Source organism: Hemicordylus capensis, chromosome 4 (genome assembly GCF_027244095.1).
Source record: "Hemicordylus capensis ecotype Gifberg chromosome 4, rHemCap1.1.pri, whole genome shotgun sequence".
NCBI lineage: Eukaryota > Metazoa > Chordata > Lepidosauria > Squamata > Cordylidae > Hemicordylus > Hemicordylus capensis.
This window is the reverse complement of record NC_069660.1, coordinates 172,736,140-172,759,833: the sequence shown is the minus strand read 5'-3', so window position 1 is coordinate 172,759,833 and position 23,694 is coordinate 172,736,140. Positions and strand designations below refer to the sequence as shown.

Here is a 23,694-nt window from a genome sequence, read left to right as displayed (position 1 = left end):
AATGAATAAGCAACAGTGACCACACGGTGGCCAAACAACAAATAGTAAATCCAATATTTTCTATCTGATGTAAGACTGTCAACTAAAAATGAAAAAAGTTTCCCCATGGCAATATTTATTATGTTATTAGTATTTTGATAGGATTAATCAAAATGCTACACACTCAAAAAGTCACAATATTGCTATAGAAATTCATAAGGAACTGCAAATTTGTCATGTAAAGTTCTTTTGGCTAACCATAAAAGTCATTATCTGCCAGTTTCAATGTAATCCTAATCTTTGTCAGTTTGGTTGTCACATTCCTCTACATGGCATATTGCCATGCAAACCATTCTTTGTACAAATACGCGTGACCAAGGCACAAAACTGTTTGCACCTGCAGGACAACAGTTCAAGAACTGAATCAGGAGCTGGTTTTGCAGCCATTCACTGAATAGTAAGTACCTCTTACTGTTCTTCCATCCACAGCTGTCTGGCAGAGGCGTAACTATAGGGGGGCAGGGGGGGCACGTGCCCCGGGCGCCATCTCTTCTGGTCACATGGGGGGCGCCACCATGACCAATTTTTTAAAAAAAATTTTAAAATTGTTAATACAAATGTTTCCTGCTCAGTGCAGCAGCACTGCAGCAGTCAAGGGAGCGCGTCGGTGCCCCCTTCCCCACGAGCAGTCCCTTCCGTGCCGCCTGCGCGCCCCCCCCCCCATTGCTTTGCTGGCGCCTGGCGGCCAGTCAGTGGCCTGGCTTGGCGGCGGCGGCGGTGGGCGCTTGTGAGGAAAAACCTAAGTATAATGTAGTATGTTGGGGGGGCAGTGGGGGGTGCCATTTCAGTGCTTGCCCTGGGCGCCGTTTTCCCTAGTTACGCCTCTGCTGTCTGGACCGGGAATTTCATGACAAGGTGGCATTTGATGGGATTCTGCTACATCAGGGTATGCAATCTTAGCTCTCCAGCTGTTGCTGAGCTATTGTTGTTGTGGCCGAGGATGATGGGCACTGTAGTTCAACAATAGCTGGAGAGCCAAAGTTGCCTGAACTACACCCTTTTTTGCACAGAAGTCTATGTAGTGTAACTCATTAATGTCTGCTGTGTTCTTAGAGCCATATACAAATGACAAATGAAATGTTCAAGACATTGAAAGAGTTCTGATGGTACATCTACTGTCTCTTCACATTGTCACATTGCTCAAATGTCATCTGACATTCTGGGCTAGCCTGTACAAGTTTAAGTGCAGAAAGTTTCCCACAACCAGCAAAGGCACTGGCTGCCTCACAGTCAATGAAGATTTGTAACCCAGCAAGTGCACTACCTATGCCATATCTTAGAGCACAATTTCTCTAATGTCAGTCTATCTTGACCCTTGTAGTCCATGCTTCTGAAACATAGGTGCATATATGCGACACTGAGCAACACCTGGGACCATCACATCTGTGTCCTCACAAACCATAATGATTGCCTTGTAGCCTTCTCTGGCTGCATGTTGGGCATGTAGCAACAATCTTGTGTCTGCTGCCTCATAGTTTGATAGAAGTTATGTGAGTTCTTCAACATCATTTTGAGTAATCTTGTAGCACAAGCTGGATTATTAAAGTTGTTTGGTTACTGTACAGTCACTGTTGTTTATTATGCATTTTCAAGCTTTTAAAAACAAAACACAATAAGCTGGTTTTTTTGTGGGGGGGGTGAAAGCTACTCATTATCAAAGGCCATCATGGCTAATAATTCTATTAGGGTCATAAGCAATTGAAAACACACCAAAAACTACCCCATGTATTCACTCAAAATGTGAATATGGGCTCTTCTGGCCCACAGACTAAGAAAGCAAGAAAACTAGCTAGCTAGCTTCAGGCATGGGAGTGTGATGTTGCTACTTATCACACCAAAGGCACTTGTGACACATAAACGCGTTCTACACTGAAGTCACAATCAGAGGTGCTCTTACCCCTGGACTTCAAGGCCAAAGTCCAAGGCCTTCACTGCCCTTGGGGGCCCCCATATCCTTTTTAGTCTGTCCCAAGTGGTGTGGTTGTCCGGTGGAGCATGAGGATGCTTAATTTGCGGGGGGGGGGACACCGGGGGCCTCCAAAGACCTCTTTAGTTCCAGGCTCCAAAGTTACCTAGCTGCACCTCTGGTCATAATCACAACAGGTTTCATGAGGAGGAGGAGCAAATCACATTGCCCCAGAAGTTCCTCGCCAAAAATAATCGCTCACTACAAAATACAAAAACAACAAGCCCTCGCTGATATGTACGCGCCCCCCCATCCCCCCCACAGAAGCCACCCTTTGGAAAGACCTCCTCCAGGGCAGCACTTTCTCCTCCTCCTCCTCTCAGAGGCCCTGGGTGGATGCCGAAGAGCTTCGATTGTGCCCTGAGCGGTGGCTGCCGCTCAATCAGAGGGCGAGCAGCAAAAGCGAGCGAAAGCGGAGCGCCTCGCTGCCACGGGCAACAAGCACAGCCACGACGGCTCTTTGGTAGCCCGGTAGCCCGCGGCGGCGGCGCTTAGGCGAGCCTTCTGACCCCCAAGAGACAGAAGGCGGAGACAGGCCCGGCCAGACTAGCCCCCAAGCAGGCCTTTTCGGTGTGTGGCAGCCAAGGACCGGCGGCCGAGCTTGGGAAAGGGGCGGAGGAAGAGGGGACGGCGCACTGACGACTCGGGCTGCGGCGGTGTCAAGTACGGAGCGCCGGGTTACGTGCATCGTGACGTCGCCTGCCTGCCTGCCACGATTCGCTCTTGAGCGGCGAGGAGGCGGAGGGAAGGCAAGCCGGGCGAGCTGGAGGGGCCAGGCCTGCCCGGCGGCCGCCGGCGAGCCCCCAGCTCCTGCGTCCTGGCTGGCTGGCTGGCTGGCTGGCTGGCGGGCGGGATGACAGACTCCCTTGCTTTCGTCTCTCCCTGCTGTCGCCGCGGCACGGCCTGCTAGCAAGCCAGCCGGGGTAAGCAAGCGCTGCACTGCCCCAATCCGCGTTCACGACCGGGTGCCAGCCAGGCGAGACCAGGCAGGGCTGCGGGAGACGCACCTCGCTAGGGAGCCCCTCACTTGGGCTGCTCCGGCGGCGGCCTGCCCGCTGCAAGGATCGAGTTGGCCGATGCTCCGCTCCATCGTGATGCTTTGAGCGAAACAGTCCTAGCACTGCACGATCTGGACTGGAGGAAGAAGGGTGGCAGATTTCAAACTGAGTCATCGTCTGACCGTCATCGTAGATACTAAGGGGGCTACAGTATTCCTCTGCACACCTACACGGGAGTAAGTCCCACCATTAAACTCTGTGGAACTTACTTCTAAGTAACCATACATCGGCTAGCGCTGTAAGAACGGCAACCCTTATGCAGGCAGAAACATTATAATTAAAAGAACCATCATCTTGCTAAGGTGGGATATGAATAGCAGAAGTTCTAGAACTGCTTTTGTGTGAAATTATTTTTGTGTAAAATTACTTGACATCATCGATGCACCCGATATTGGTAGACCTGCTTAAAGCATTTGCAACCAGTTTGTAACCATCTACATCTTGTTTCACCGTTTTGGAAGGGGAGATAATAAGAGTTAGACATTTCAAAGTGGTTGTTCAAAAAATAAATATTTTGGTTACAGTGTATAAAATGGCAGTGGCTACATAAGCAGTTAATAGACAGCAGTGTTTCAGAGTTCAGGCAAAATGGGTGTGCTCTGTGGGTAAAAATATTAATCAGTTTAAGTTAATATAATTACCAGCATTTTCTGTTTTACTTCCCCTTATATATTTTACAGCTGTAGATAATATGGGTATTCTGTCATCTTCTCTGAACTGAATCATGAACTGATCCTTCAAAGCCTATAGGCAAATGAAATTTAGTGAACTCCTAAAGGAGTTTCCTTAGTTATTAGAAAATACTAGAATGTCTCTAGTATTGGAATATAAAAGCATTTAGTTCAACAGGTTAATATGATTTTCCCTTGTTTTTATTTGTGTCATTTACATTTGTGAGAAAACTGTGCTAGCTGACAAGTTGTTTGAATGTCTTCAGTTTCAGTCTGCAGCACCATTAAAGCTTCCTGTTTTTGTTTTTGAGAATGTAGGTTAAAGTAACTAATTGTAGTAAAATACACAGTAATTCCCTCTTCAGTCTGTTCTAGCAAATCTGTAATTAGGTTTTCAATAATGTGTTCATATTATATAATGTATGTGATATATGGACATTTTTAATACTTACAAACTATTGTATTAGTAATTGGACTCTTCAGGCTGTATATGGTAAATACTTATGATTTAAAATGTGTTTCTGCTAGCAATATGATTCTAAGTATGCAAGCTAGTAAGTACCACTTCAATCAGTGGAATATCCTTCTAAGCAAACTTGCTTATCAATTATGATTTGTTACTTGCGTGTTTCATATTAAAATACAAATTCAAAGGGGAAAATATTTTTCATATTCCTCTGCTCAGTATAAAATAAAACATGTTTAGTATAAGTTATTGTATTCTTCTGGTTTATGTATGGGCCTTTGTATTTTAAATTGTTTAGTAGCTGGAGTTCAACAGAAATTTGCCTTTTAAGAAATCTATCAGCATTTTGAACATCTAGAGAAGCTATTGATCCAGCACTGCACTCACGTGAAACTGAAGGATTTGAAATGTTCTAATCCCAACTCAGTGGAACTAAATCAGTTTACTTTCTAATGCCTGAGAAATTCTAGTTTCTCCAGCATCTAAAGCTCTTAGTGAATTCTCTGAATAACCCTTTTTAATGTGGTATTTGAAAAATCAATTTTTTTTTACAAATAATACAAATTGGGTAAACATGACTGTATATTGCATATTTGTACAGTGTAGAAAATTGACAGTAAATGTTCCTGAAATTAAAATGTGATCATAATCATTAATCAAACTTTAAAATCCAAATATACTGTCTGATATTCTGATTAAATTACTCATCTGAGGTCCTATTGAAATTAAGTAGTCTTCTAGAGTAACTCTTGTATAGTACTATTATGTAACTTAGTCTGGATATCAGCCACTGTATACATTTTAAGTCACCAGTACCTTATTATTTTCTGTTTCTATAATGCATTCTGCTTCAGCAAAGATCCAAACACACACTTCATAAAGTATTTGTTATTTTTGTAACAACTATAACTCTTTATATTAGTGATGAAAAACATTTTTGTTGGCTGAACATACAATTAGGCCATCCTTCTATTTTAAATTGAGCCCTTATTATAGCCTTGGCTATCAGTTTTGAATTCCCTATATACTTCCAGAGCTACTTTCAGCTCTCCTTCAATTGCATACTGGTTGACTTTGAAAAAGTTCTTTTTAAGAAATCAAAATTTTAATTGAAACCTCAAAAATAATTGTGAGCACTTCTCAAAGTTGATAAGAAATGTTGTTTAATAATTCCATACAGTATTGTATGCTGGTCATTTTGTAGGTTTACCTGATGTGAACAAATTCATTCACCATGAGCCATATGGAAAGCTCTTGTTTTGTTGTGAGTTTTAAATAATTTTATTTCTGTTCATTACACTTGAATTGAATTGTCATCTTGTCAAAATTACCTTTCACATTTAAGGGTTCTAAAATCCATTTTTGTTGACATCCAGTTCTTAATATAATATGCCTTATTTGTTAACATAAAAACATCCAAGATCTGGGTTGTGTGTGCTTTACAACTTATATTCTGCATTTTAATCTGCAGTATTTAATTTTGTAATTAAAATAATAAATTACTTCATGATAATTCGGCAAACATCAAAAGATAAACTGCTTTTGAGTTATTGGAGAGTGTGAAATTTTATCACTTGTTTCCACACAAAAAGTGTAGTCACAGAGACTTCTTAGTGTTAGAATATGGTAGTAGAATATTTATAAGTAGCAGATGTCTGTGGCTTGTGTCATATTAAATGAACATAGATGGGTATTTCTGTAAAGTTTTCAAGAAAACTTTAGTGAAGTCTTTCTTGAGTTCATTTTGTGCTAGAAGTCTTTAAAAACAGAAGTGAACAGTTTCAAGCTTGTATATCTTTTTATACCATTTAATTGTTTTGAACATCTACTTAATTTGGGTCAGAAGACCAAATAAATTTATAGAACCAAATATGTTCTATACATACACTGTAAGGAAAATTTGTTTTCTTTAATAGTGTTTAAATATGAAATATCAGTGCATCTTTTACTTTTCTTTGTTTGAGTCCTAATGCTTCTCTCTCTTTCTCTTACTTTTAAAAATTATTCCCCCTGTAATAAACAACTGGTGACAATATCTTTATGTTTAACTTATTTTGAAATTACAAGTGTAATTCTGAGATCCTGGGATTTTTCTTCTTATTGGAAATAATATAATATCTTTTAATCAAACATATTAAAATAGAACAATATATTTGGAAAATGTCACTGTGACATTTGAAATAAAGTCTAGATTGAATGAATTTCCTACTAAACAAAATATATTTCAAGTTTTTAAATATATCTGAGATATCAATTCAAACATCTTGAGATGTTATTTGCTTTGAAACATAAAAACCAAATTATATCGGATTGGCATATCTAAGGTTAGGTACACTCACCGTGAAATTGTTCCTTTTGTTTTCCATGTTCAATTAAGGACATCCTCATACCCTTCTACTGAACACGTTAAAAGTTCAAAGAGTTATTTGAGGCAGAGGCTGCTACGGGCTGCTGTGACTGAGTTGTGGGGGGGGGGGGAGCCACAGTTGTTTCTTGCATAAATGATTTGCCAAACAGTATTTAAAGACTTATTAACGCTGGACGTTGGACTGGATCTACACGGCCATATAATCATGTTTAACGTTTTGTCCTGGCACTCAAAAAGGCGACCAAACAGGTCGTCTTCTGTTTGTTGTCAGTGCTTGAAGAGGGGGTGGGGACGAGGACAAGGACCAGAGGATGGCAGTGAAAAATGTCTTAAACTGTCGGCTCCTAAACTGGCCATACAGTAGGCTATCTTCTTTCTCTTAATGTTGGCTTAATCATAGCCGAACTTGCGCGTCGCTGTCGCGCACTGTATGTAGTATCACCGTAAATGTACCCACTTGCTGTTTGCTCAGAGTTATGTAGATTGGAAAACCACAGGGGGAGCAAATATTTTTTAGGAGCTGACAGTTTTGTGAAGCTGCAAGCAAAGTTCGGGCCGATATGCCTCTTCAAACTCTTCCCTCCAAGTGAATAAAATAGAGTAAACCAACTGATGCCCGCTTTCCCTCCTCAGCTTTTCTCCATCCTGGGTTTCCCCGGGTCTAAGGAAATCCCGCAATGCCGATGCTTCGCTCTTGGATTTTCCTTGGGAGTGTGTGGTGTTCCTGGAAGGGGGCTGCCGGGCTGGGAGAAGAAAGCTGTGCTGAACTTTGGGGGACACGCCGCTCAGGACAGCGGAAGAAGTGGCTAAGGTTGTGGAGCGTGTGGTTCTTTTTGCGGGGGCGCGAGTAGGTGACGGGTGGCCTTTGGCAGATAGGACTGGAGTGGGGTTTGAGGTTGCCTTTTGGGGTGGATCCCACCTTCTCCCTGGCTGCAATCCTCGTTGGTGGCTGCAAAGCGGCATGTCTCACAGCCACAGCCCTGGGGTCATCGGGGAGGCCAAGGAGGTGCCTGTCCCTCCACTTCTTAATCCCAGGGCGAGCCAGGTCCCCAAGGACTCCACACGCTAGTACAGCCTCGCTTGCTCGGTTTGAGAAGCGCGCGCGCTGGGGAAAGAGGGGACTTTCCGCCCCATTAGAACGGAGCAAGCCCTGTGGAGCCCTTTTAGCTTTGGCTCGGATCCAAGGAGTCACCACGCCAGCCCGATCAAGCGCGCTGTCCCAACGAAACTGGTGGAGCAAGAGCGCACTTTCTGCGCCGGCCACCAAACTAGATCCAAACAAAGGGTAGGAAAGCGACAGCAGCAGGACTTCTAGGCTCGGACTCCTTGGCGATCAGGCGTGCGCGGGACCAACGGTCTTCTTTGATCATCCTCGGACTGGCAGAACTCAAGAAGGAGGAGCTCCTTGTTTCCAAATGCAGCCAATGCAGAAAGTCTGAAAGAACAAACGACCCCCACACCCGCCCCACGCTCCTTGTTTTGTTAAATGTGCAGCCTAGTGAGCAGCCGGAGCCCTCCTCAGTGGGACAGCAGGGGTGCAGACAGAGGGAAAGCTTGAGGAGCAACTCCTCAATTACATTGCCTGAGGAGAAAGGAAAGAGATTGAAGATATGGGTTATGTTTGTGGGGGAATACAGTCAAATGAGGCTGTACTCCTCAAATGCTTGGGGTGGGGGATTCTGCACCCCTGTGGAACAGGACACTCTTCCCAAACACAAAGGGCTTGTATAACTTGCAAAAGTTACCTGAAGATCTGCAACTTCCCCAAGGAGATGCTTCTCAGTCTTCCTAACAGTTTGAAGGCCTAGTCTAGGAGACTCACAGCAAGAAAAGGCCTGGAAAGAAAAGGGTTTGCATAAGATGGATGGATGGATAGATAGATATGCAACCCCTTTTTGCACCTCTTCTAAGTTCTAACATAGGAAGGTGTCATATTCTGAGTCAGGCCATTGGTCTATCTAGCCCAGTATTGTCCTCACAGACTGGCAGCAGCTTCTCCAAGGTTGCAGGCAGGGGTCTCTCTCAGGCCTATCTTGGAGTTGCCAGGGAGGGAACTTGGAAGCTTCTGTTCTTCCCAGAGCGCGGCTCCATCCTCTGAGGGGAATATCTTACAATGCTTGCACTTCTAGTCTCCCATTCATATGCAACCAGGGCAGACCCTGCTTAGCTAAGGAGACAAGTCATGCTTGCTACCATAAGACCAGCTCTCCTCTCCTTAAGCTTTCTGTTGTATGTGTTTCTATTTCTCACTTAAGGCCAAGAAGTAAATGTTCCTTGTATATATCCTGTTGTGAAGTAGAAAATGTCCCAGAGAGCCTCCGGTCGTGTTCACAGGAGCAGTTACTTAAGTGAAATGGGCACTCATCTCTTTATTTGGGAATACGTCCCATTGAACGGAGTCAGATTTATTTCTGGGTACTCGTTCATATGATAAGACTATGCTTTATCTCTCCTACTGCCTCCACTCAGACGGTCTTCGCCTGAGCATAAGCAAGCAGGAATGCAGCAGCACTTTCCTGAGGAGGAATGGCTAAAGAAGCGTTTGGACTAGAAAAGAAACACTGCAGAGATTTATAAGATTATGAAGGGCGTGGAGAGCGAGAATAGAATCCCCTCCCCATCCCATTTCTAAAACCAGTCCTTTTCAGTCAATTAGTAAAGGAACCTATGCAACCGACTGTCACGAGATGTGGTATTATCCACCACCTTCCAGGAATGCTAGGAGGAGAGGTCTATCGCCCGGTCTTAGCCACTATAACGAAAGTGCCCATTGTTGTTGGTCCTCGTAGGCAGCATTATCGCGGAGAGAGAACCAGCCCCTAGGAGCAGACAGACCACAGGACCCAGCCTCCCGGCAGAGCTCGCTAGCCTAGGACTAGGAGTTTCATAGGCCGCTTGTGTCCTTTACACCGGTACTTTTCTCGAAGCAGGAAATCTTCTTTTCACATATACTTTATGTTACAGGAGTACCTTTCCCTAAAGAAGACCCTACGAGGTTCTCTGTATTAGAAAATGTTCCGTTTCTCTGTGGTGGGCAGAAGCCGGCTGAGAAACCCAACAACCGCGGCGGCGGCGGCGGCCAGTGTCAGGATATTTCTACTTTTGTTTCAAGAGGAGGCCAGACTCTCCCCCCTTCAGGACGCGAGGCAGCGGGCCTGAATGAAAGGGTTGTAGTGACTTGAAAGTCCTTAATACTTAAATGAGGGTGGACGAACTACTGCTACCCCCTCGAGATATGTGTTACTTTTGTGCGGAGGGAGAAGGGAAACTGATGGTAGGGAAGGGAGGGAGGGAGGGAGGGCTTTGAGCAGTGACGGAGATGGGCTTTGGCGGTGCTTTGAAACGGGGTTCTCCTCGTGTAGGAAGTCAGGAGCTGCTCTGTTGCCATGGGGCGGGCGGGCGGGGGGGACCTTTCCTTGTGTCACCAATTTCAGAAAGGCCACCGTCTGAGTCTGCTGTTGCTACAAGCCAGTCAAGAAGACCTGTGGCACCTTGAAGAGGAATCCACCTGCGGTGGCGTGAGGAATGCATAGTTGTAAAGCTTCTGCCACATGAACTGTTAATCTTTAAAACGTTACAGAAGCTTTGCCATAGTCACTTGACGGCCGCCACGAACATTATCTGAAGAGAAGCAGATCGGCCGGCGCCGTCCTTACTTGGAGGCTACATTGCCGCCCTTCTGAGGGCTTAAGGTGGATATGGAGGGCGCGAATGAACCAAGGAGGGACTGCATGATGTCCGCGTTCCCACGCACAAGCACCCTTCTCCTCTTGACACGGAGGTGCTCGAGGATGTACACAGAGGAATGGAGAACGGCGGTGCTCTATGGGCCGACTTGGGCTGCGGGGTAGTGGGGTGAAGCCGGGATTTGTTCCTCTCAAATGCTGCTTGCTCTCGCTCTCTCTGGCGAGGTGTATTATCTGAGACAGACTCGGAGATGCTCGTGAAAGTCACCGCCGTCTGAAAGTCCTGCGAGACGAGAGCCGGTCCCTTTGGCTGCTCTGGCGCGTATTTGTGTTTGATAAGGGATCTCTGTGGGCCGGTGTCCTCCCCGCTTTCCGTGCTCCCCCCTCCCGCGAGGAGGAGGCGGAGGCGTCGGCGTCGGCCAGGGCGTGTGTGAGGGAAGGAGGCTGTCTCGGTCAAGTCTGGCTCAGAGGCAGCGACGGGCGAGGGAGCGGGCCGAGTGCTGACGTGCAGCTGCGACTGGGGCAGCGCTGCGGCGCTGAGGGAAGGCGAGGGCGCCGCGAGAGCTCCCCGGAGGAGCAGGTGGGTGGGGCCTGAGTGCCAGCGAGCGAGCGAGTGAGCGAGCACCTCCCTGCCCTCGGCTGGCCCAGCCCGGCGGGGCGCTGCCGGCGACTGCTGTGCCGCCTGGCATCCTCGGGCTCCCCCCTCCGCCGCCGCCGCCGCTGCCTCCTCCCTTCCCTGTTACTGTATACAGTCGCGCGCGCCTCTCTCTCTCTCTCTCTCTCTCTGCCATGTTAGCGGCTCTCTCTCTTTCTGTCTTTTCCACAGATCTCGCGAGAGCGGCCGGCTGGTGGTGGTGGCTGCTGCGGAGGGGGTTGGATCGGCGGCGGCAGCAGGAGCAGTAGCGGCGGCGGGAGGCGGCGGAGGAGGGGGCGGCGGCGGCGGCGGCCGGGGGGCGCAGGCAGGCGGGTGTCGGGCGGCCCGGCAGAATCATGGCGGACAGAGACAGCGGCAGCGAGCAGGGTGGCGGCAGTGGCGGCAGCGGGGCGCCTGGCTCGGGCCCGGGCGGCGGCGGCGGCGGGCCCGGCGGTAGCGGCGGCGGCGGTGTGGGCCTCCAGCACGAGACGCAGGAGCTGGCCTCCAAGCGGGTGGACATCCAGAACAAGCGCTTCTACTTGGACGTGAAGCAGAACGCCAAGGGCCGCTTCCTGAAGATCGCCGAGGTGGGCGCCGGAGGCAGCAAGAGCCGGCTGACGCTCTCCATGTCGGTGGCGGTGGAGTTCCGCGACTACCTGGGCGACTTCATCGAGCACTACGCGCAGCTGGGCCCCAGCCAGCCGCCGGAACTGGCGCAGGCCGCGGACGAGCCCCGGCGGGCCTTGAAGAGCGAGTTCCTGGTGCGCGAGAACCGCAAGTACTACATGGATCTGAAGGAGAACCAGCGCGGGCGGTTCCTGCGCATCCGGCAGACGGTCAACCGCGGCCCGGGCCTGGGCTCCACGCAGGGCCAGACCATCGCCCTGCCCGCCCAGGGGTTGATCGAGTTCCGCGACGCCCTGGCCAAACTCATCGACGACTACGGCGTGGAGGAGGAGCCGGCCGAGCTGCCCGAGGGCACCTCCTTGACGGTGGACAACAAGCGCTTCTTCTTCGATGTGGGCTCCAACAAGTACGGCGTCTTCATGCGGGTGAGCGAGGTCAAGCCCACCTACCGCAATTCCATCACCGTCCCTTACAAAGTGTGGGCCAAGTTCGGGCACACCTTTTGCAAGTACTCGGACGAGATGAAGAAGATCCAGGAGAAGCAGAGGGACAAGCGGGCAGCAGCAGCCGCCGCAACCGCCTCCTCGTCCTCCTCGGGAGGAGCAGAGCAGCAGCCGGAGACCGAGAGCAGCAGCAGCACCGCTGCCACCACCGGCCCTCCAGGAGCCTTGCTGCAGGCCGAGGAGCCAGAGGAGGATTGATCTCCCTCCCTCCTTTCCTTCCTCCTCCCCACTTCCCTCCTCCCCACTTGGCTGCCTCCCTGCCCTGCTGCACAGAGACACTCGTAATAATAATAACACACACCGAGAGAGACTTTATACTGTAAGTGAGAGAAAGAGAGAAAGAACCGACACCCACACACCGAAAATAATACATACAGTTAAATATACCTGTTGTTATAACTCCAAGGGGAGCACCAACCACCCACCCACCACCAAACTGACAGCCGAGCAAGCAACTTCTTTCTCTCCACCCCATCGCTGGATTGTTCCTTCCACTCTTACCCATCGTATAAAACAGTAAGCAGCTGCTAAAAACAAAACAAACAAAAAAATACAAAAAAATTACAAAAAAAGTAATAACATTATATATGATGAACTGTGTTTCCTACTTGATTAAAAATATAAAGAACTGAGTGTTTATTTCCCTAATTAACCAAGAACTTTTGTACACGTTTAAGCTATTATTATTATTAAGTGTTTGCAAAAATGGTCAAGATTAAAATATTGCTGAATTATATTAAAAAAGAGAAAAATGTCCTTTTCATGTTGAGCTAACATTTGACTTTAGCACAAAAAAGAGATATTTTAGAACACGTAAAATAATATTTTTAGTTTTTTCTTCTCATTTTGTTACCAAATTTCAAAACCTTACATGGAGGTTATTATAGTATATTTGACACCCTATATACCTGTGATTAGAGATGTGTATATATATATGAGGGCTAGGCATGCTGTGTGTCTGAGCTTTGTCTAAATGTTATGCAGAAGTCTGTAGAGTTAAAAGGTACGTAGGTTAATTCATGCAAGGTAAACAATAAGTGCTCTCTTTTATACAATATGCATTGCATCTGGACCTTAAACATATAAAATGGTCAGTGAAACTTCTGTGAACATGAAGAAAAATTATTAAAAAGGCATTTAAATGAAATTTGCTAACTTGTGATTTTTACGGTTTGAACCAAAGTTATTCAAATAGTAAAAAGAGAGAGAAAGAAAATGATCTCCCATATTTTTCTGCACCTGTTTGGTTTACAGCTAAGTAGGTATATTGTCATTGTGTATCAGATGTACTTGTATTGTTCATAATATATTTTTTTTATGATGTGTACTTAAAGTACTTAATGTGCAGCAATTTCCAGTAAACCTGTTTTTGAATAACAGGTGTTGAGGGTTTTTTGTGTATGGCCACTAGCACTATCCCCTTAACTTGTTTTAAGTCTGAACCGAAACTCCAGATTGTGCTAGTGCTAACTAACTTGCTTAGGCCTGTCATAGAAGTTAGTGCGACATGATTATAGAGTAATCCTACTGAGCCATGGATTTTGAGTTTCCTTTAAAAGTGAAAGCCAAGTTGGTGTGTTGTAAAGAAATTTCCATGTAGCTGTGGTGCTAGTTATTACTGGCTACATACTTTATAAATGTAGTAGTAACCCCCAAATGTGCAAGCTTTCAGTTCAAAGTATGTACTTTGTGTGGTATATTAAAACTGTAGGGTATGAAAACAGTCTATTAGAACACTGACCTGTCAAGTGGTGTTCTCCAAATTGCAATTATTTGTAATAATATAATTTTAGAGGTTTTTCTTTAAAAATGTTTGTGTGCTTTTAATTGACTAACTTGCTGCTGTATAGTAAAAAATATTAATATATTTTTATCATTAAACTGCTGCATGACTATCATCATTGCAAGTGAAAAGAATATGTTATAAATGATGCCTTAAAACAGTAGAAAATCTAGTTGGGATTTTGTAGGAAGAGTTGACAAAATAAGAATCTGTCTGACTCTCAGTTTTTGGAGTGTACTCGCTTAACATCCTTGACAAATTTTAACAATGTAGATTTAACTGCTGTATGTAGAAGATGCCACCTGTAGGAACATAAATTTTCTATGCTTCTCATTGATTGTAAGAGGTTGGGCCTAGGAAGGACAAAGAGATTGTTTAAAGGAAATGTATTTTCTTTTTTTCATTAAAGTATAATTCCCGTTTTTGGAGATGTACTGTAAGTGTCAATATAATACCTGTTTCCGTTGTATCATCCATTTCCAGTTAAACATGTTTGCTACTGGTGTCTGTAGAACACCAAATGTGCAATAATGTTAGTGGTTAGGAATTGTTGTTTTAACAATCACTGGAATTACATTATTTTCTAAGGTGCACTTTTCCACATAGCAAAAATAAGCTTCCATACTGCATAATGTGATAACTGACATGGTTCTTGACTGCATGTAAACATTGACTAGTAAGCTTGCTTTGTTTTCATTGGAAGTTTTGTTGAGCAGTTTCATATTGTATTTGAACTGTGATGTGGAAAGGGCTGCATTTTCCATGCTACAGGTAGTTAGGAAAGTTAAATTGCTTTTATTCTGCTATTTGGTTGTCTTGGTTCTACCTTTCACTGTTGTTTTAAAAGTTGCAGTACTGCATATTGGCACACATTGTTCATTCAGTTTTGTTTTTAGCAATAACTTGTGTGGCTCCGTGAGAATGCAGCAAGGTGTCTTTTTGTTCCTTTTGCATCAGTGCAAGCTTTGTTAAAGAGCAAAATCCGTATTTCATTTTAGACTAGAGACAAACTAGTTTTAAAGAGAGCTGAAAGTGGTTTGAGAGTGGCTTTGTTTCCTATGGTGTAAAAACACAAACCATTTTTCCAACAGTTGCCTCTGGTCCATCACCTAGTTCTACAGGTTTGTTAAACAATATAAGCACCTTTTTTAATCAGATGCGAAATTTGGCTGACTGTACATACTACACACAGTGACTCCTCTTTTAAACCACATTGAACTCTCTGAAAAACCTATTGTCTGATTCCAGCCAACATTGAGAGTAGTCCAGAGTATCAGCAATTTTGCTTCTTTGCTTTTCCCAAGAATCAAAATTTATGAATGGAACTCTTCTTGACTCATTCATCTAAGAAATCTTATCTTTGATCCTGATTGGGTCAAGAAGGTTTGTGGGTTGTATAGTTCTGTTTAATTCTGTTTGTGTCATCACATCTTACCACAGTTTTAGCAAAGTTCTTTGTCCTGAATCTGAGAATACTTTGATTTATAGGTAGTTTAGGACTTGATCAATGCTAATGATACAATGTTACATTGATTATAAATGACCTTGTTTTGAGTTTCACTTTTTCCAGTTGAGGTGCTCGGTACTTTACCAAGGTTCTAAAGCTTAGTGTTTAAAATGAGCAACAGTGGGGAAACCTTGCTTAAGGCCAGAAGAATAAAAATAATGGTATATTTGACCATATTTGGTGTTCTAAAAAACAGTATGTTCAAATGTGCCAAGTAATCCACCTTTTGGAAAACATGCCTTATTTTCCTTAATATGCTTTTCAGTGTCTTGTAGAAAAGATCCAAGGTCATAATGCTACTTTATATGAAGTGCAAGAAAACTTGAAATCCACTGCAATACATACATAGTGTGTGTGTGTTTTTGTGTTTTTGTTTTTTTGTTTTAAGCTAAAGGGACACTGTCAAGTAACTTACATTTCAAACACGACTTCCCTTTTGGGTGATTACAGCATGGCAAACAATGTCCTCATTTTAAGTCCACTTGTTTTTTTTTAAATTGCTCTGTCTGAGAAATTAAATAAACAATTAAAAATTAGATACTGTTGATTCATGCCTCTTTATTGTTTTTTTCCCCTGCAAAATGCAGTTTTCAGCCAGAGGGGGAGCTAAAGTAACTTTTTAAAAATTCTGAATAGTGTTGAAACTTTAGAATTTGACTGTGTGCCAGAGGAAATGAGGAGGGAGTTGGGAAAAGCAGGGGATCCAGCACTTAATTGTAAACAAACCATCCAGGGTTGAGGTAGGGATAGTTAGGTTCATAGGCAAGCCTTGCATTTAGACAGTGGATAACCTGTGAAAATGTAAACATTTGACTTAAAAATACTTGACAGTGTCACTTTTTGAAGTATCCCTTGCAGGGGTTGCATCTTGCTCTATGTAGTTCTCTTTGAGAAGTACTACGAAACAGAACCACCCATTCACAACTTTGTAAAATGTAGATCTGTCTACTGTGCAGACAAAGAACTATCACAGGCAATGAAGAAAATGTACAAGTGCCTACAGTAGGCCAATATAACTTCATTTGAGAGAGATTACATTTTTGACTTTTAAAACAGCACTGTAGCCACTTCTTTAATCAGCCATGTCCCTTTTAAGCTATGCATATTCTTTGTACATATTGTGGTCAATTAATGATTGGATAGGATTTGTGCACTAACTGGAATATATTTTAATTATTAGTGTGACATTTTTAGTGTGATGATAAACTATAACAAATCTACCTATTCTGAATGGGTAAATGTTCTATAACCTAAGTTCTGGTGACTTGGAAAAAATAAAATTGTACGCCGCTTTATTGCTGAGCTAAAAGCGGAATAAAATATTAAAATAAATAAATCTTCCTAAAATGGGATTCCGATATTTTATAACTGTTTTCCATTAAAATACATTTTTTGTCAGTTTCAAGTATTTAATTTGTAAAATATTTTTTACTTTGTACCAACATACATTTAAAATAGGGTATTGGTATATATTTTTGAAACCAAGTGGTCACGTACATTTATAATAAAAAGTCAATGGATCTGTTTCGGTTGTACTCACTGTTTTCATTTCTTGTTTGTTCCAGTGCCATGGTGTGTTATGTTTCCTGAGAAATTGCAGGTCAAACTTGGGAAGGGTTGCAAGAGTTAGAGTGGTAAAGGATAAATGCCAATGTGACAAACTGCAATGCTTTTTCTGTCTAAGCTACTTTAATTTTTGTCACTACTCTAGTTCAGACATCTTGTCCAGACATCTGGACATCAAGACTCCAGAGGATTTGGAACATGCTTGCTATGAGCTTGCTCATTCCTTTCTCATACACAGAACCTTTCCTCTATTTATGCATTTTGTTTAACTGTAGCTTGCCGTGATGTCTTAATGAGGCAAGTATGGTTAATGGTAACCTCCAAACTAGGACTTGAAATTTATTGTCTGAATTGAGCTTGCATGCAGTGGTTTGGAGGTTTACCACTAACCATGGTCGGCATAACAAACTGATTAAAAGAAACCTTGACATGAAGGAAGAAATTGGTGTATGTGAGAGAAGGAGGTAAGCTCAGAACACATTGCTGATCCTCTAAACCAGGGTTTAAACCAGATCATTTCTGATCCTCTAAACCAGGGTTTAAACCACACTAAACCAGGGTTTCTTAACCTTGGCCCCCAGATGTTGTTGAGCTACAACTCCCATCATCCCCAGATATGGCCTTTGTGGCTGAGGATGATGGGAGTTGTAGTCCAAAAACATCTGGGGGCCCAAGGTTAAGAAACCCTTCTCTAAACCATGTTTTGAAGTCTTGTCTGAACTGACTCCATGATAATGAGTTGGTTTCCCCCCTTTATATTCAGTCATACTGCTGACCATAAAAATATTTTTGCATGAACTTAAAGTAGCTTTCTGATCATATCTTATTTAGAGTGTTTTTCTACTTCAATGCATAATTGAATTGCAGAATATTTAGATGGTCACTGCAATCTCTACCCCCTCCCAACTTTCTGGCTATTTAAAAATAAGGGACTACCCTATAGGGATATACTTTAAATTGCTTCTCTTCTACAGAGGTTCGTTTAGAATGCTATCCTATGCACACTTATCTGGAAGTAAAATTCACAGAACATACTAAGTCTTATTTCTGCATAAATTTGAATGAGAGCAGAAAATGCTGGTTTTTAAAGAAAAGCTAAAGGATATTGTAAAACTTCTGGATCAAATACTTGAGACAATGGGTTGCATCCAGAATTGCCGAGTGCAACAAAGCTTGCATTGCATCTTCCTCTCCACTGCAACTCTCAGATCAGGAAGCCTTTGGAAATGGGATGGGATGTGGTTGGCGGGGGGTGTTGCAGTGGGAGAGGAGAAACCTCAGAAGCCAAATGGAGGCACCTTCCTGAGTTCCCCCTTGTACAAGGTGCTTCTGCCCAATTTCTGGGGATTCCTCCCGCCTGCTGCAGGCTCTCATGCCATATCCTACCCCATCCCCAAAGATCTCCCAACTCTTAGAAACAGCTTTTCAGGGCTGCAGTTGGGAGAAAAGGGAGCGAAAGATCCCCTCTGCCTCACACAAGTCTATCTACCACTGTACACTTGCCAAACTGGCAACTTTTGCTTTGTGAATTGCCTCTTATAAACTTTAGGTTTCAAATTTAAAAATTCAGAGGCACATTCCACAACTGATTTCACCAAAATTATAAAGGCTGAAGGTGGAAATACTGGTATTGATGTACACAAATGCTAAAATATACTTCTGAGTAGTAGAATGCTTTTGGCTCATGTTCACTCAAATGTCCAGCAATTTGATGAGAATCCAAATTGCTCCTTCAGGTGTGTGCAAGGCTTGGGTATGCTCTGTGAGACTTCGACTGTCTTCACTTGAATGGCAAATCGCCAAGCCATGTCACACACTGCTTTTGGATTTTCAGAATCCAAAAAAAGCTTTCAAAAACTTCTTTTCCAAAGGAGTTTGCTGTATGGCATGTGGAGCTGCTGTGAAGAGGAATGCTTTCTTGGGCATCTGGAACTAGTCAGGTGGCTCTCTGGGTCTAGGGTTACAAGTTTTGCATATTGCAAATTGTATTGAATGTATATATTTTGATCATTTTAAGTGCTTGTCCATAAGGCTGGGAAAGCATTTCAGGTTTTTAGGAGCTCAGGACATTTTCATCCAGATGTGTCTATGTATAGATGTAGATGCGTATCTATGTAGAGATAGAAATAAGATAAAAGTACAATGCAGCCTGATCCTATGCATGTGTACTGAGAAGTAAGCCCCACCTTTCTTATAGGTAGGTGTGCATAGGATTGCAGCCCTGGACACTCAAAAATAAGTTTTCAAATATATATATATAATTTAATGCTAAAGTGTCCACCTATTACTACACTTCAGTAGTTGAAGAGGTATTACAAACTTGGCACCTGAACAGCTTTTGTTGGTAAAATATAGTAGTAAAGGGGTGTGTGTGAAAGAGAGAGGGCGACCCAGATCCCTCAAGGGTGTTGCAAATGGCTACAGAAGAATACAACTTTGTCTATAGAGCTTTTCGTGCTCCTCACTCAGCATATGCTCTGTCTTGTGCTTTTTCAATGCAACGTTTGGTCCAGTTTTGCAAAGACAGAGACTCATCACAGCCCTTGGGATTGACACTCACCCTTTAGGGCACCAAATGTTTGGGGAACCTGCTTCTACATTAATAGATTACCTGATGCTGGGTGAGAGACCAACTCCCTCACTGCAGACTACTGAAAGCTGGCCAATGATGCAGGGTTTTGAGGGATTCTTAAAAAACAACATTGAAACATACTTGTTATTTGTTTCTATGATTTTGAGAATTGCTGTTTCTATTTGCACTGTTCTGCTTGAGGTTCTGTAGCATAAATTGTGAACTTTACCTGGCCATGTGAAAATAAATTTAAAGGGATTTAGGCTTAGCTTCTTTCAGTCTATTTTCTGGGAGAAGTGTGTTTTTTAAAACTTAAATCAAAATACATGAGATCAATGACTTTTGCAAGGTGCACCATAACATGGATCTTGGGACAGGCTCTCTAAAAATGCCAAAGCTCATTTAGTTTTTTTAGTTTTTCAAGTGTGACAGTATAAATACTTGAAATACTTTTCCAAGTATTTTTTCAGGTATAAAATACTTTTTCAAGTATTTGCTGTAGTGGCAAATGTTGGCGTTTGAATGTAACACTCTATGTGGGACTGCCCTTGAAGATCTCTGAAGCAGTGACTAGTGCAGAACACTGCTGCTCATTTCTTTGCTTCTGTGGCCAGTTCAAAGTGGTGGCGCTTACCTTCTACATCTTCCTCTAGCAACCCATATACTGCAGAGTCTGACTCTCCCTATATCAGCCCTGGTGCTGTCTTTGTGCATGGGGATATTTGAAAATGGAAGTTGTTTGCATTTACCTCTTCTCTGTCCAGATTCTATAGTTCCCTTTCGCACAAGGTATTAGCAATTGTGAACGGGTCATTTAGACTAGTTACTTTGTCCAGGCATTATTAAGCCGCTCCAGCCATTGGCCATGTGCAGGAAATTTCTGATGAAAGTCAAACTACTTTTTAAAGTAGTCTCAAAAGATGTGGCTTTCATCACAGATTTTCTGCATATGCCCAGCAGGTGGCACTGCTTAATAGTGCGTGGGCAGAGTAATCAGTCTACCTGACCAGTTTACAATAGCTAATACCTTCATAGTCAAATTCTGCTTTCAAATGGAATATTCTCTTGTTGGGAAATATTCCGGTTCAACTGATCAGGCCTTGCCGCTAGGATCAGGATCTTTTCTTGCAATTGTCTCTGTTTAGAGTAGGATTTCTATTGTTAACAATCTTGTGTTTGCAGAGGTTAGTTTCAGCATCATTTTGCTAAACTAGTTATTAATTTATTTGCAGGCTTTGCGGTTTAAAAAAACATTTCAGTGATTCTGTTTCCCTAATTGTAAGCTTATCGGTTTCTGGTTTATCGTAGTTCTAAAAATAGGCGTTTATTGTTTGCACACCACTTTGTTGGAAAAGCAGCATATAAATGCTTTGAATAAATACATAGTTTTGCTAGTAAACTGAAATGTTGTTTCACATGTGTGTGTTTGCGTATATAAAATTTATTATTAATTAATTAATTAATTAATTAATTAATTAATTAATTAATTTAGCATATTTTATACGTCTCTGGGTGGTTTACAACAAGATTTAAAAAGTAAAACATTAATTAAAAACAAAAAAAATAAAAGCAAGAAATTTAAAACACAATTTAAAATTTTAAAACAATATTCTAAAAACAACATTAAAACAATCAAAACAATATCAGTTAAAAGCCTGGGTGAACAGATGCGTCTTTAAAGACTTTTTAAAAGTTGTCAGAGATGGGGAGGCTCTTATTTCACTAGGGTGCGCATTCCAAAGCCTCGGAGCAGCAACGGAGAATATATTTATTTGTGTGTGTGTGTGTGTGTGTGTGTGTGTGTGTGTGTGTGTGTGTGTGTGTCTTATTTTCATTAATGAAATGAGCCCCTGGTGGCGCAGTGGTAAAACTGCCGCCCTGTAACCAGAAGGTTACAAGTTCGATCCTGACCAGGGGCTCAAGGTTGACTCAGCCTTCCATCCTTCCGAGGTCAGTAAAATGAGTACCCAGAATGTTGGGGGCAATATGCTAAATCATTGTAAACCGCTTAGAGAGCTCCGGCTATAGAGCGGTATATAAATGTAAGTGCTATTGCTATGCTATTGCTATTAGAAATTGTTTACTAAAGTTCACTCTAGCAACAGAAGCCTTTTGTTAAGTTCCTCACAACTTCATCTCAAAACAACAAAAACCCCTTTGAGAGGTAGGGTTTATAATAATGCCAGTTTCTATTTAATCTTAAATAGGTGAAAAGCTACTGGGCAGCATCCAGACGGGTATTTCCATGGATGGCAGACATTCTTTTTGTATGGGAGAACAGGTTTTGTCATTCCTCCCTTTCCTGCCTTATGCATCCCTCCAAAACCTGCTCTTAGGAGTCCTCAACCCTCAGAGACATATTTTTTGGGGACACATGGGACTGCAAAGGGATGGAGGAATCAGCAAAAAATGTCCCTCCACTCCTGCACAAGCAAAATATCTTCCATTCACAGAAGTACTAGTCTGGGTGCTGCCCACTGGTTTTTAATCCCCGCCCCCCCAAGATGATGTAACAACCTTGTACTTATTAGTATCTGTCTCTGAGTTGCCTTATGTTGATTTCATATTTAATATTAAACGCTTCAAGTGTTTTTGCCTATATTTATGTCATTGGCAAAATTCAAAGTAACTGAAGGCGTGTGTGAATCTTGAAATTGTCAGATTTTAACAGAAAGAGATTTTAATGAAAGAGGTGTGAGTGTGTATGTGTGAGAGAGAGAGCGTGATGTAGCTATGGCAGCAAGAGTAGACATCTGGACTTAGATGGATCAGTGATTTTGTTTGTGGGGTTCTTATATAAATCATTGCTATATGATTATATATAATGCTTTGGTTGTCTTATCCTTTTGATCAAACTGGCTTCAACTTAACTGGATTGTAGATTGAATTGTAAGTTGGTAGCTTTAATTACATTTTTCTGGTTTAGGTTTTGAATATGTACATGTTTGGTTTTATTTTCCAAGTATGTTAGTTTCTTAATATACAGGTGAAACTCGGAAAATTAGAATATCGTGCAAAAGTCCATTAATTTCAGTAATGCAAATTAAAAGGTGAAACTGACACATTACATGCAAAGCGAGATAAGTCAAGCCTTAATTTGTTATAATTGTGATGATCATGGCGTACAGCTCATGAAAACCCCAAATCCACAATCTCAGAAAATTAGAATATTACATGGAACCAAGAAGACAAGGATTGAAGAATAGAACAATATCAGACCTCTGAAAAGTATACAGTATACTGTGCTTGATTGGCCAGCAAACTCGCCTGACCTGACCGCATAGAGAATCTATGGGGCATTGCCAAGAGAAGGATGAGAGACATGAGACCAAACAATGCAGAATTGCTGAAGGCCGCTAATGAAGCATCCTGGTCTTCCATAATACCTCATCAGTGCCACAGGCTGATAGCATCCATGCCACGCCGCATTGAGGCAGTAATTGCTGCAAAAGGGGCCCAAACCAAGTACTGAATACATATGCATGCTTATACTTTTCAGAGGTCCGATATTGTTCTATTCTTCAATCCTTGTCTTCTTGGTTCCATGTAATATTCTAATTTTCTGGGATTGTGGATTTGGGGTTTTCATGAGCTGTACGCCATGATCATCACAATTATAACAAATTAAGGCTTGACTTATCTCGCTTTGCATGTAATGCGTCTGTCTCATATATCAGTTTCACCTTTTAATTTGCATTACTGAAATTAATGGACTTTTGCATGATATTCTAATTTTCCGAGTCTCACCTGTATGAGAAACCAGTATTTCTGCCAATTTTTTTCAATTGGCAAAGACCCTCTTTTGAATCTTAGTCACCAGTGGGAATTGACTATTTGTGACAGAGGGCAACTGCCTTTCCATTTCTGGAACTTCCTCTTTGGCTGGACCAGCTGAATGCTGGGCGCAAAGTACTTTATGCCAATGTGAACATTCTTCAAGATTTGCCTAACACTTTGCTCTAAAGTGACCAGCATTGCCCTTTCTACAATGGTTTGTGTGCTGAATGCTGATCAAGGAATCCAAATATTTTTGCCCGTAGGAGTTGATGTTTGACTTGTTGGAGCCATGAGAAACGGATGCAAATTATCTTAATGGTTCACGTCAGAATTGTGTGTGTCTGAGTGTTGCTTTTGCTCAATTGCTGCTGCTTCCCCTTTGGAGGTATGTAATCTTTAGAAATTTACTAGCTAACAGAAGAAATACCATGACCAAGTGACAAAGTTTTGCAACTGTAATTACAAAGTAAA

The 23,694-nt window shown here is 42.8% G+C and overlaps 1 protein-coding gene and 1 long non-coding RNA gene across 4 annotated transcripts in view; one reads left to right on the top strand and one right to left on the bottom strand.

The window, feature by feature from the left end:
* Positions 1 to 5,335: 5,335 nt before the first annotated feature.
* Positions 5,336 to 10,541, bottom strand: LOC128324824 (uncharacterized). Of its 2 annotated transcripts, none has more exons than XR_008307113.1 (3): positions 8,548 to 10,541; positions 8,314 to 8,403; positions 5,336 to 8,150 (listed from the first exon to the last, which is right to left on the bottom strand). It is a non-coding gene; the product is annotated as an uncharacterized LOC128324824 (long non-coding RNA). The 2 variants fall into 2 exon arrangements; XR_008307114.1 differs by having other exon boundaries at positions 9,539 to 10,541.
* A 155-nt stretch (positions 10,542 to 10,696) lies between these two features.
* PURA (purine rich element binding protein A) overlaps positions 10,697 to 23,694 on the top strand; it is a 41,837-nt gene continuing 28,839 nt past the window's right edge. The window contains exons 1-2 of one of the 2 annotated variants that reach the window (XR_008307112.1): positions 10,697 to 10,834; positions 11,081 to 12,534. Coding sequence is in view for 1 of the 2 variants with exons in the window: in XM_053249875.1 (XP_053105850.1) it covers positions 11,245 to 12,216 (972 nt within the window). In the remaining variant the exon portion in view is untranslated. Of the gene's footprint in view, positions 10,835 to 11,080; positions 15,845 to 23,694 lie in introns of those variants that run through there. The other variant, XM_053249875.1, reaches the window with a different exon arrangement.